Source organism: Acomys minous (assembly GCF_964271855.1).
Source record: "Acomys minous genome assembly, chromosome: 13".
In the NCBI taxonomy this organism is placed as follows: domain Eukaryota; kingdom Metazoa; phylum Chordata; class Mammalia; order Rodentia; family Muridae; genus Acomys; species Acomys minous.
This window is the reverse complement of record NC_140495.1, coordinates 42102899-42116044: the sequence shown is the minus strand read 5'-3', so window position 1 is coordinate 42116044 and position 13146 is coordinate 42102899. Positions and strand designations below refer to the sequence as shown.

Sequence of the window (13146 nt, the reverse complement as noted above, 5' to 3'; positions counted from 1 at the left end):
AGCACTGGTTGCTCATCCAGAGGTCGGGAGTTCAATTCACAGCAAGCACATGTATGAGACCTGATGCCCTCTCCTGGCCTGAGGTGTACATGCAGGAAGAACACTGTATCCATAATAAATTTCAAAAATCTTGAAACAAAACAAAACAAAACTGGCTGTTCTTACAGAGGACCCAGATTCACCATTGAACTGTACACTTCAAACTGTGATGAGTGCATTATATCTCAATAAAGTTCCTTAAAGTCTGTTTTTTAAAGCCATCAGAATAGTAACAAAACAGATGTCCAAAATCTACGCAGGAGCTGAGCTCAGAAGAGCAATGGGAGCCCAGTCTGGCAGTGTATGGCTATAATCCCAGATACGGGTGAGGCTCAGGCAAAAGGATCTGAAATTCAGGGCCTGTAATTTCCTTTTTACTTTATTTACATGCTAGGAACTGATTCCAGGGTTTGTGTACCATTCAGGGGAAAGGACACATCTGAAGATTTTAAATAAAGCTTGGAATTTGGGGGTGCGGGGGTGTCTGGCATTCTACTTGTGACTTGTCCTCAACTTTCTCCTCATGTCACTTTTTCTCTGATGTTCAAACCCAGTAGATGTGAAGTTCAGGGCACAGAGTGAGAGACAGATAAATTCAACTACATTAAAACTCTTAAATCTTTTTTATTCAAAGATACCCAGAAAAGTGGAGACAACCCCATGGTAGACATTGTTACACAGGGAACGAACCATACAGAGCAGTGGGAAAGCTGCTCCTGCAACAACACTTGCACAAAGAGCTAATGAGCATCAGCTGCCACTGGGGATGCTGCCTGGATGCAGAGGAGAGCCATCCTCTGTCCCACACCCATTTCTCTGTTAGGTACCACAGTGTTTGTAAAATCACATACAAAGTAAAAATAAATAAAAAATAAATTACATGCTTATCCACACATGAACAAGTACCTGAAGTAGAGATGATGCAGAATTTAATTTTCCTTCCCTTTCTTACCTGGGGACACAGGAGCAGGCACTAGGTCCATCCATATGTCTTATGTTTAAACAAAGTCTAAGTCATCACTCTTTTTTTTTTTTTGGCTTTTGGTTTTGGTTTTGGTTGTTCAAGACAAGGTTTCTCTGTCTATTAGACCAGGCTGGCCTCGAACTCAGAGATCTGCCTGCCTCTGCCTCCCGCGAGCTGAGATTAAAGGTGTGTGCCACCACACCCGGCTTAAGTCAGCCATTTCTAATAAGGTCTCTCAACCGTCTGCACACTTACACTAAGTGAGAAATGACACTAAGTACTTACACATTTAATTGGGGAAAAGCATATATTTGTTTTCCCTTTCCAATAAGGTAAGGTTTTCATTTTTATTTTTAGCATTTACTTTTATTATAATCCTCATATTTAAGTGAATTATGAGAAACAGTACTAAATTCTATTTTAGTCACTGCTGTGAACATTTGAATTATTATAATCACATTTTGTGGGGTTTTGTTTTGTATTCAAAGAGGCTATCAGCCACATGATAGACAAACAGCCATATAGTATACATGGTGTGGGGCTGAGGGGAACTTCAAGAGAAAGAGCAAGACAAAACAACATGCCAGAAACAGCCTCCTTAGGTTCTCACCAGCACCCTAAAGAAGAAAGGAAAGAAAATACACCTGTCTGAGTCAGGACAGGTGAGCAGACCCAGGCCGAACCTCATGGTGACCCATAGGGACTGCTGTTGACTTTTGATGTTGTTTTATTTAAGACAAAATCTTATTCTGTAGCCCAGGCTGGCCTTGCATTCATGGCAACTCTCACACCCCAACTTCTCAAGTGCCAGGAAAATGCCAACACACTTAACATACCATGGGATTATATCATAGTATCATTTTCTTTTTGAGCGCTTAAAAAATTGTGTGTGTGTGTGTGCGTGTGTGCATGTGCACATGCATGCCATGTGCAGGCAGGATCCTACAGTGGTCAAACTAGATTCCCTGGAACTGGAGTTACACTTGTGGCCTGTCTTTGGATGCTCTCCAACCCTGGTCCTCTGAAACAGCAGTAAGTATCCTTAACCCTGAGACATCTCTCTAGCCCCTTTGTACTTCATCTTAAGCAGGTTTCGTGTATCCCAGGCTATCCTTGGACTAGAAATACAGCCAAGGACCACAGTGAACTCTTCTCCTGCCTCCCCTTCCCAAATGCTAGCACTACAGGCATACAGCATCACAGTGACCTTAAGTCACCTTAACCTAATACCCAATTTCATTTCAAAAGACCATTCCAGGCTGGATAGACACATGGCTTAGTCACGAAAGTATTTGCTTTGCAAGCATGAGGACCTGCGTTCAAATCTCCAGCAACACTGTAAAAGTAAAGAGCTGATGTTCCCAGGGCTGGGGAAACAGAGACAGGTGGTACCCAGGAGCTCACTGGCTACTCAGCCTGGACACGTCCAGGAGCTCTGGGTTCAGAGGCAGGCCCTGTCTCAAAACGTCAAGTGTGAAGTCAGGGGTGGTGGTGCTCACCTGTAGTCTCAGCACTCGGGAAGGCAGAGGCAGGCGGATCTCTTAGTTCAAGACCAGCCTGGTCTATAGAGGGAGTTCTAGGACAGCTAAGAGAGCCCCTGTCTTAAAACAACAGTGACAACAACAACAGCAAAGTGTAATGGAGGGACACCAACCTCTAGCCTAAATGCACACCCACAGGAACACATTATAACACATACACAAATTTTATACACAAATCTATGGTTTTAAAACTTGTCAAAAATTGGAAATCTATTGTTTCTTTCATATTCAATTTTCATTAACAGAAAGTCTTTACTTTTTTGGTCAATTAGTTCTTGGGAGAACAGATTGTACTTTGGAATAAAATAATGGACCAGATTCTTTGTCCTGAGGCACTCAACAAAGAACATCAAAAAATTATCAAAGCAGGAATTTATGTTCTTGGAGTCCCACTGACTGTCCTGTGGCTCCTTGGTCCACATGTGAAACATGGCGGTTTTCACATGATAGGAGCAGAAGGGTTCTAGTTCTTCATGTTCCCTTTTCAACTGCTCCAAAAGGTATTTTGTCAATTTTAAACAGTCTTTCCTGTCAAAGAAAAAAGATATTCATTATTACTTATTTGCACCCTGTTTCTTTGAGACAAGGTCTCTCTCTATGTTACCCTTGATTTCTGGAACTGAGGTGCACCTGACTCTGCCTCCTGCATACAAGTGCTGAAATTAAAGTGCACTACTTTGTCTGTCTTTTTTCTTTTTAAAACATACTTTCTTTTTTGTTTCCACCCTTTTTTTTTTTTTTTTTGAGACAGGGTCTCATATAGCTCAGGCTGGCCTTAAACTTATCATGTGGCCGAGGCTAGCCTTCAGCTCCTTATTCTCCTTCCCCTCTCAAGTGCTGGGATTACTGAGTATACTACATTGCTGGGTCAGCTTTACTTCCTTTTTTTGGTTTTTTAGACAGGGTTTCTCTATGTAGCCTTGACTCGCTTTGTAGACCAGGCTGGCCTCGAACTCATAGAGATGCGCCTGCCTCTGCCTCCCAAGTACTGGGATTAAAGGTGTGTGCCACCATGCCCAGCTCAGCCTCACTTCTTGACAGTGTATAGTCTAACAAGAAAACGGACCCACTTAGTGTGATTTCAAGTTTGGCCTGCCAGTCCCTAACACAACACAGCTACTCCATTCCAAAGCAACCTCCCCTAGCCAATAACAGTCATTCCTCAGCCTCTTCCTGTCTTTCATGACAATAGCACACTCAATCAGCCAGGTATAGAGTGTGTGCTTATAACCCCAGCTCTTGGGAGGCTGAGGCAGGAAGACCACAGTGAGTTCAAGATCAACACTGGCTACAGAGTGAGTTCAAGAGTGTGTATATATATACACACACATATATAAGTATATATTATACTCTCTGTGGGGTATATATGTATGTGTGTGTGTGTATATATATATATTAATATCCCTCCTCTGGCTTGTGCCGTTCCTCCCTCTCTCCTCTTCTTGCTGGCTACACAAGGTCATCTCAGCACCACCTTTCCCTCAACCCAACCTTGTGATAATCATCCTCACATCTGAGCTATGGCTCCAAGAAAGCACTTAATGTTAAAACATAGGTAATTTGGCATCTAAAAAACGAGGACATTACCTGCAACATTTCACTCCCGCAGATTCACAGCATGTTTTCTCACTCCCATGATTCTTCAAAATGAATTTTTCAGTGTGAGAGAAAGAGAGCCGCCATGTCTGTCCTTAATTTCAGAAAGAAAAACAGAAAGCTATTTTACAAAAAGAAGCCACATGTGAACAACACACCAGCTACATTTAGATGCTATACTAAAATAGCATCCTGAAGCAATGTAAGAAAAAGTCAGACAAGCTGCTGCTACACAAGTTTAAAGAGGCGTCAACACTAGCACAAGGTCACACTGCTGGGCAAAGGAAGCCCCGAGGTACACAACCACAACAGTCTGAATCGAAGGCAGTACTTAAAAAGGAACACAATTTAAATACACAGACCTTTAGACATTTGAAAGTGAAGCAATTACTGTTGCTGTGGTTTGAGAATTATTTTGAGACAGGGTCTCATATAGCCCAGGCTGGCCTGCAACTCACCATGTAGCTGAGATGACCCGAAACTCCTGTTCCCCCTTCCTCTGCCTGCTCCCTCTCAAGTACAACAGCCACACGTTTCTCAATTCGAGCTGGCCACACTCATTCTGTGGCCTGTTTAACCCGATGGCTCTCAGAATGCCAGCACATTAGTGGACTCTTGGTCTTTACTATCCTGGCGGATAACACTAATGAGCCTTTTACATCCTTCCCATTAATCTTTACATGTAACAAACCTTGAAAACCATCGCCATGTTTTGCATTCTTCGGTACAAGATAAAACGGCTGTAGTCTTAGCTGGGTCCTAACTTTTGTGCCAAGCCAGCTTTGGATGGGTAGTCCTTCTTTGGTACAAATAGGCCAGCTGCCTTTTGATTCCAAAGCCAGAATTATATCCACAGATATTTCTTCGGGATTCCTGATAAGAAGGGTTACCGCAGGGCTTCCTGGTTTTTCTTCCTCCACACTGACATCTGTATCTGTTTACACATATTGAAGCAGAGAAAGGGTTGATCCATTTTCCTCTGGAAATATGACAAAGTAACAGAACCATGATCTTAAATCTATAATACCCTGAGCCCTAACTCACAGCCCCAATATAGAACGACACCCCATGGGGCAGAGTTTTCCCAGGTAACCAAGTTGCTATGTGGCAACACCGTGATGATTCTGTGTGTGACCTGTGAGGAAGCATTCCTAAAGGTCTTTGGGTTTGGGAGTGCGTAGCTGGTCTTTGCATCTTTGTGGGTTCTTCTTTTTCCCACCCTTTGTCTTTCTGGTCTCACCCCCTTATCACTAGAAAGAAGAATAAAGGGGAGAGAGGAGGGAAGGAGGGAGGGAAAGAAAGAGGGGTGAGAGAGACAGAGAGATACCTGAATCTCAATTCCCTTTGAGCACTCTGGTTGCAGTCCTTGTTCTGAGAATCTTCTTTGTCAGTGTGTAAACTCTGCTCCCCAATTGGCCGCTGATACGCCAATAAAGCAGCTTAGAGCCAATCACTGAGCAAGGGAGAGACTAAGGATGGATTCCCTTGTAGTCAGGGGAGGAGGAGTTAGAGGAGGAAATAGGGGATTCAGCCACAAGCAGAGGTCCAGGAGAGTTCAGCGGAGAGGAGCTGGAGCAGAAAAGCTATACAATGCAAGCATTACTGGGATTGACACTTTAGGAAAATAGACTAGCTTAGAGGGTTCAGAGTAGAGTAATAACTGCTTGGTTATTGTGTTATGAAGCTTATTTAAAAAAATATAACAGCCTCAATTATTTGGTTGATAGTTGGGATAAGAAGCTGAAAAACAAACACGGTTTTTATAAAAATAACTATATTAGAGTATAACTGCTACCAAACCAAAACCAAGCGACCCCCCCCAACAACCAAACACCCCTTTGGGGCTCTAATATTTATATACCTTCTGAAAAGTTCCCAGAATTCCAAACATCACAGAAACTGTCTGCAACTGGCAAAAAACCTGCCTCAGCTAGAGCACGAGGCAAATCACAGTCAGCTACTTTGGACAGTCTGAAGCAGCCCCATATATCCCTACACATGGGATTAAAATGAAACGCAGTCTTATAATATTTCTGTATTTTCAAAGAAACCGACATTCCAAAATTGTCACTGCGGAAGTGCTGTAATTAAATTTTCATCTAGAATCTTAAGTGGTACTTTTGAGAGAAGCCAGCACCAGGGATGGAAGGGAAATAGACCACAGCTACAGCCCATCATAGAGGCAGCAAGTATCGAGAAACAGCAGCAGCAGTGACAGTAAGAGCAATTACAGAGGTTCAAATCAGGTCTCGGGGGAAGGCTTATCCAATATACACAGGATTTTGAGTTCAACCCCTAGTGTCACCCAAGAAAATGTATTCAAACCCAGACTGGGTAATATATTGATACCCTATCTCTAAGGAAACCATTACACAAATAGTTTCAAATCAACAGAACTGGGACAGGCACGAAGTCTGTGAGCTAAGGAGGGAAGGCCAGATGCCTTAGATCTGATTCCACGAGTCTGTCCTACAAAATGGCTGATGTTGCAGACTGTGCCAAAACGGAAACTCAGCATGATCTTGCTGGGTGAGGTGGTATAAAGTTTTGACGTCAGCATTCAGGAGGCAGAGGCAGGCAGATTTCTGTAAGTTCAAGGTCACCTTGGTCTACATAGTGGCCTGGCAATACGTAGGTCAGCCAGGGTTCCATAGTGAGATCACGTTTCAAAAGACGGACGGACGGACAGAGAGCTAACAGGAGCTGTAGATGCGCATGTGGAGACAGACCTAGTGTGTCAGGTAGAGTGGTCAGTTCAGGGAGCTCTGGGAGGTGGCAGACTCCAAGAAAAGACTTCTGGGAGTGCCTAAAAAGAGGGGGAGAGTGAAGCTGGGGGTGCACACATGGGGTGGTGCTGGGGAGAAGGACAGAAGGTCAGAGTTCAGGAGAGGAATGTATATGAGCAGGAAGATCAGATCGAAACCCAGTTATCTCACCTGAGATTTCTTCGACGACTTCTTTAATGATTTCCCTGAACTTTGACAGCATCTTGGTAGCTGATAATATTTCCCCTTCTAAAAAATGACTCAGAGGATTTCCTCGTGGAACTCTTTTGAACTTCACAAAATAAAAAGCCCCAGTGTCATCATATTCTTGTAGCTGAATTCTGGGAACTTCCAGTTTAAACATAACATCAAATTCATTAGGAGCAGAAATCTAAGGAATAGTAAAAAATGACATGGAAATATTTCCTTGTAAAATCCTTCCAAACAATTACTTTTCCCCCAACCCCCTTGAAATTTTTGCTTGACGTAACACATTGAAAAGCAATTCCCCCAAGGCTGGAGAGATGGATAGCTCAGCGGTTAAGAGGACTGTTTGCTCTTTCAGAGATCCTAAGTTCAATTCCCAGCAACCACATGGTGGTCACAATCTATAATGGGGTCTGATGCCCTTTTCTGGCATGGACCATATATGCACACAGAACACTCCTACATAAATAAAATTTTTAAAAAGAAAGAAAGAAAAGTAATTCCCCAATATGTATTTCCTCTCAGAGCAGGACCACCACACCTGAGAATGGCAAGTGCCTGTTACCATATACCACATTATTTGTTTTTGCTTGGAGATTCTCTCAATTTTCTTTTTCTTTCTTTCTTTCTTTCTTTCTTTCTTTCTTTCTTTCTTTCTTTCTTTCTTTCTTTCTAGCCCAAGGAATCATGTGTGATTTGTTTGCTTTAAAAACAGGATCTTACTCTGTAGCCCAGGCTGTCCTGGAATGCAAAGCATAGCCCACTACCCACACCTGTAACATGCCAGGTGACATGACACCCTCTTCTGGCCTACATGGGTTCCTGTACACAGGGTGCCTATAAACTCATACATGTACATAAATGACATATATAAGTAAATATTTTTAAATAAAATAAAAATCTTTCCACAAAAATAACTCTAGTAGCCAGGCAGTGGTGGCACACACCTTTAATCCCAGCACTTAGGAAACAGAGGCAGGTGGATCACTGTGAGTTCGAGGCCACCCTGATCTACAAAGTGAGTCCAGGACACCCAAGGATACACAGAGAAACCCTGTCTCGGAAAAAAAAATAATAACCAAAACTAGTTTTGTACTGCTGTTCTGGAAAAGTGTTCCAACATGGGGGGAGGGGCGGTTCACATAAAAATTACATATCAAAAATCCTAGAACTAGTCGAGTAGTGGTGGCGCATGCCTTTAATCCCAGCACTTAGGAAGCAGAGGCAGGTGGGTCTCTGTGAGTTCGAGGCCAGCCTGGTCTACAAAGCAAGTCCAGGACAGCTGAGGCTACCCTGAGAAACCCTGTCTCAAAAAACCAAAAACAAATAAAACAAAACAAAACAAAAATCCCAGAACTAGGGGTTAACTCTAGCACTCAGGAGACAGAAACAAATAGAGGTCTATGAGCTGAGGCCAGCCTGGTCTACCTAGTAAATTCAGCCAGAGCTACATAGACAGTCACCAAAAATGGGGTATTTATTTTGGGGAGGTTAGGGTTTTTGTTTTGTTCTGTAAATAAAATTAGAGACCTTGAGTTGAGAATGGTGGTGCACGCCCTTAATCCCAGCACCCAGGAGGCAGAGGTAAGTGGGCTGCTGTGGGTTCAAGGCCAGCCTGGTCTACAAAGCAAGTCCAGGACAGTCAAGGCTACACAAAGAAACCCTGTGTCAAAAAACAAAACAAAACAAAAAAATTAGAGACTTTGCAATGTTACATCTTATAACACAAAATACACATTCCTGACACAGAGGTGACAGAAATGTGTTGAGGTAACACTCACTTGTAACCCTAGCCCTTACACAACTAAGATAAGAGAAACACAAGTTTGACAGGCCAGCCTGGGCTACACAGTATAATCCTATCTATAAACAAAACAATAACATCACCTTTTGATGTTCCCCACAACAGTCATAGCAGTCACGATAAACACCTTTCCTATATTTAACACCAGGGAGCTAGGAAGAGGGTTCGGTTGGTAACTACTTTGCTTGGTATGACTGAAGCCTCGGTCCAGTGTCCAGCGCTGTATAAACTAGGTCTGACGACGGCAAAACTCCAGCCTAGGGAGGAAAAGTCAGGCTCCACAGAGAGTTAAGAGGCCAGCCTGGGGTACATGAGACCCTGTCATAAAACAAAATGATATAAAGAGATAAAATAAAAATACCACACAGCATTCATGAGTGTGAGCTGGGCTTTTTAAAAATTATTTATTTATTTATATCAGTGATTTGCCTACATGTATGTCCTTGTACCATGTATGTGTGTGGTGCCTGTGCAAATCAGAAGCAAGTGTCAGATCCCCTGGAACTGGAGTTACAGATGGTTTTGAACTATCATGTGGGTGCTGGGAACTAAATCCTAGTCCTCTGGAAGAGCAGCGAATGTTCTTAACCTCCGAGTTATCTCTCTTGCCCCCTACTTGGTTTTTATTTTATTTTTATTTCATTTGCACTGGTCTTGCTAGCACATTGAAATAGCTGGTTTTAGTTTATTGGGTTTTGTATCTACTAATCTTGCTAGTTCACTGATTATTTTAATACTTGTACATAATTGTGTCATCTGTACATAATAGTTTTGTGCCTCTTTGCCAATCTTACTCATTTGGTTTCTTTTTCTTGCCTTATTGTAGTGGCTATATGCATTAGTTTGCTTTTACAATCCATCATGTCGCAAGTTGCTGTGGTTCTTTCCTTATATTTTTTATTTTGTTTTGCTTTTGTTTAGAGACAGGGTCTCTTTAGCACCCTGGCTGTCCTGGGAGACTCCATGTAGACCAAGCTGGCCTGGAACTCACAGAGATTCTGCCTCTGCCTCCCTCGCATTATTTGGATAGAACCACTGCATTTTTATTTGCTTCTTGCAATCTTCACTTGTGTTGTCTAAGCCACACTGCCACCATCTTCAGGAATTCAGCTGAGCATGCTCTCCAAAGGTCACTAGAGCTAGGCTTGCTGTTGATGTTCACTCAGAGAAGGAGGTGGGAGAAGGTCGCAGGACCCTCACCTGAGTACACAGCCACCTCTCCGACTAGTTGTATCCAATTCTGCCCTAATTGCAAGTGGTCCCAGGGTCTCTGGAATGGGCTAGGCTCCATCTAGAGGATAGAGTTGGGGAAGGATTAGGAAAGGTGACTCCCACTCTAGGAGGCAGAGGCAGGTGGGTCTTTGTGAGTTTGAGGCCAGCCTGGTCTACAAATCCAGCGTAGAACAGCCAGGATTATACAGGGAAACGTTGTCTTGGAAAACAAAACAAAAGAGAGAGGAGAGAGAGAGAGGAGAGAGAGAGAGAGAGAGAGAGAGAGAGAGAGAGAGAGAGAGAGAGAGAGGAGAATAAAAAGAAATAAAAAAAAGAAAGACAATAAAAGAAAAGAAAGGTGACTCATTCACACTGGGTGCAGACCTTCTACTGTGACCTTCGGTCTACCCTCTCTACCATAACTCCTCAGGAGGAAGTGCAGAATTCCTCCAAAGCAGTGTCAGGAGAAGCTAGCTATCAATATTGGTTGCTGCATGCTCACTGGATGAAATAAAGAAGCTGTCACTGAAGGGAAGGGGCGAGGGAGGGAGGGAGAAAAGAGAAGGGAAGAGAGAAGAGGAAAAGAGAAGAGAGGAGAAGAGAGAACAGGAGAGGGAGGATGGAAGGAAGGAGGGAGGGAGGGAGGGAAGGAGGGAGGGAAGGAAGGGAGGAAGGAAAGGTTGTTCCAGAAGGGAAGTAGGTGACCCCAAGGATGTGGGGAACCACAAACAGCTGAGAAGGAAGGTGAGGAGTGGGCCCGGAGCCCCTCCTCCAGCAAGCAGGTCTTTGCAGCTCACCTTTACACGCTCATAGTAGCTGCCAGTGTTGAGCTGCTCCACGCCTTTGAACTCAGACTCCCGCTTCTGCATTCTGCGTAGCAGGTGGTCCACGACCCTATTCACAGTCTTAGCAGCCCCAGAGATCTCATCGCGTTTCAACCGCAATTTGTCCAGCACCTCCTTTAGCTTCTTGTCCCGTTCTTTCCCCGACACCCGTGGTGCTCTGGGCTGCCCAGCGGTGGAACGCCCGCCCCTCCTGCGGCTTGGTCCCTTTGCCACGGCAGGCACCTCGGGGTCCGCGGGCTCCCGCACAGCGGGCTGCTCCACCGGAGGCTCGACGTCTTCTGCTGCGCCCGGAGAGGAGGGCTGCGAGTCCTTGGTGCGCACAGACGCCCTTCCCGGACGCGCTCGGGTTGCTCCGGCCCTTGGCTTTTCCGTGAGGTCCCCATCAAGTTCCGCAGGCCGCGATCGCGCTCCCCTTCGCGGGCCGCAGCTTCCCGCGTGGGGCAGGGCGTCCGGGTTCCCGCCAGGCGCGGTCGTGGCGCGCTTTGCAGCCGGCTTTTTAGCGCGGGGCGCCGACGTCCTTCTTCGTAGCTCTTCCATATCTATATGGTCCTCTGCACGGGAAACAAGAATTGGCTTCGGGGAAGGGACCTGGGAAGGGGAACTCTCAGAAACCGCTGGAAACGAAACTTAAATATCGGCGGGAACTCTGCCTGTCTTTGCCGCCGCGAGCAGGCGCAGGAGCCCACGTGATCGCGCCAGAAAGAGGCGGTCCAGGAGATGCCAACTTTCCCACCCACGGGGACCAGCTGAGACACTGGCTGGGAGACCGCCCATGCCTCCTTAAGGGCAAAAACAGAGAAAACATTGATAGTAGCGTAGACGGCCAGATTTGCTGACCTATTACCAAGATATATTTGAGGATACTACGATCTCTCGTACATTTGAAGTTGATTTAAATACACACACACAAACATTTTCAATGTGAACGTTAAGAGTTTGCTGCTCTTGTTAATGAAAAATTGAAATACACTGAACCTTTACAAGGTAGATTGACTGTTTGGAATTAGTATTTCAACTTATCTGGCTTTCTAAAAAGCTCACAAAATCTTGAGGAAATTGTTTTAAGTACCTATGTGATTTTCATAAACTGAGATTCTAAAGCACTTCAATGCAGACTTCCAGGAAACAATTTCTTTTTCTTTCTTTCTTTCAGATGTATTTTTTTTAAAGGTGTATTTATTATGTATACAATATTCTGCCTGCATGTATGCCTGCAGACCAGAAGAGTGCACCAGTTCTCGTTACAGATGGTTGAGAGCTACCATGTGGTTGCTGGGATCACGTTTAACGAAATGCCATTGTTTTATTTCTGCTAGCAGGCATGGGCTGCTTGCTGTGGTGGGTGTGGTGGGCTCAGTGCGGTGTGGACGGTAGAGGGAGTTAGACACGCTTCTGGGAAGCCTGGAGAAAGGACTCATGGCACACTATAGCTAAGACACCAATAAGGTTGAGAAACTCTTGGAAATCTAGCTGCCATCACAGTTGAGGTTCAGCTTCTCCACCATGCCGCCAAGGACGCCGGGATTCTTCCTGAAGGCAGGATGAAGGCAAGGAACTTAATTTTGGAGAGTTGACAGCTGTTCCCATCCTTTAACCAGGGACTCAGTACATAATCACTCTGTTTCTGTAGGCTTGGACATTTTTCCCCAAGTTGAGGAGCAAGGTCGGGCTTTGACTAAGGCTGACAGCCGATGGGACAGGAGTGTCCCAGAAAGCAATCTTTCTTTCTTTCTTTCTTTCTTTCTTTCTTTCTTCCTTCCTTCCTTCCTTCCTTCCTTCCTTTCTTTTCTTCCTGCCCCCTCTTGGTTTTTTGAGACAGGGTTTCTCTGGACTCACTTTGTAGACGAAGCCTGCCTCGGCCGCCTGAGCGCTGGAATTACAGGCGCGCACCGCCGTCCTGGCTCAGAAAGTGATTTCTAAAGCCGATCTTATCTAGGGTGGCTGCTTCTTTGAAAGTTTATTTTTGCCTCCCCGTGACAAAAAAACAAAAAACCTGCTTTCTGTAGATTTACACAGGCCAGAACACCACTCAGTCTTCAGCTAACATCAGAATGTGTAATTCCATGAATTACTGTGGTTTAACTTGTGGGGGAGGGATGGAAGGAGTAAGGGGGGAAGGAAGGAGAGAGAGAGAGAGAGAGAGAGAGAGAGAGAGAGAGAGAGAAGAGAGAGG

At 44.6% G+C, this 13146-nt stretch overlaps 1 protein-coding gene across 2 annotated transcripts; it reads right to left on the bottom strand.

Annotated features, from left to right (window-relative positions):
• Positions 1–653: 653 nt before the first annotated feature.
• Positions 654–13051, bottom strand: CGAS (cyclic GMP-AMP synthase). 2 transcript variants are annotated; one of them, XM_084752266.1, is made up of 5 exons: positions 10926–13045; positions 7077–7296; positions 4832–5074; positions 4132–4234; positions 654–3072 (listed from the first exon to the last, which is right to left on the bottom strand). In XM_084752266.1, the coding sequence occupies exons 1-5, from the start codon at positions 11508–11510 to the stop codon at positions 2730–2732; spliced, it is 1494 nt and encodes a 497-aa protein (XP_084608392.1). In that variant the 5' UTR covers positions 11511–13045; the 3' UTR covers positions 654–2729. The 2 variants fall into 2 exon arrangements, with proteins under 2 accessions (XP_084608392.1, XP_084608393.1); XM_084752267.1 differs by lacking the exon at positions 4832–5074 and having other exon boundaries at positions 10926–13051.
• Between the last annotated feature and the right edge of the window lie 95 nt (positions 13052–13146).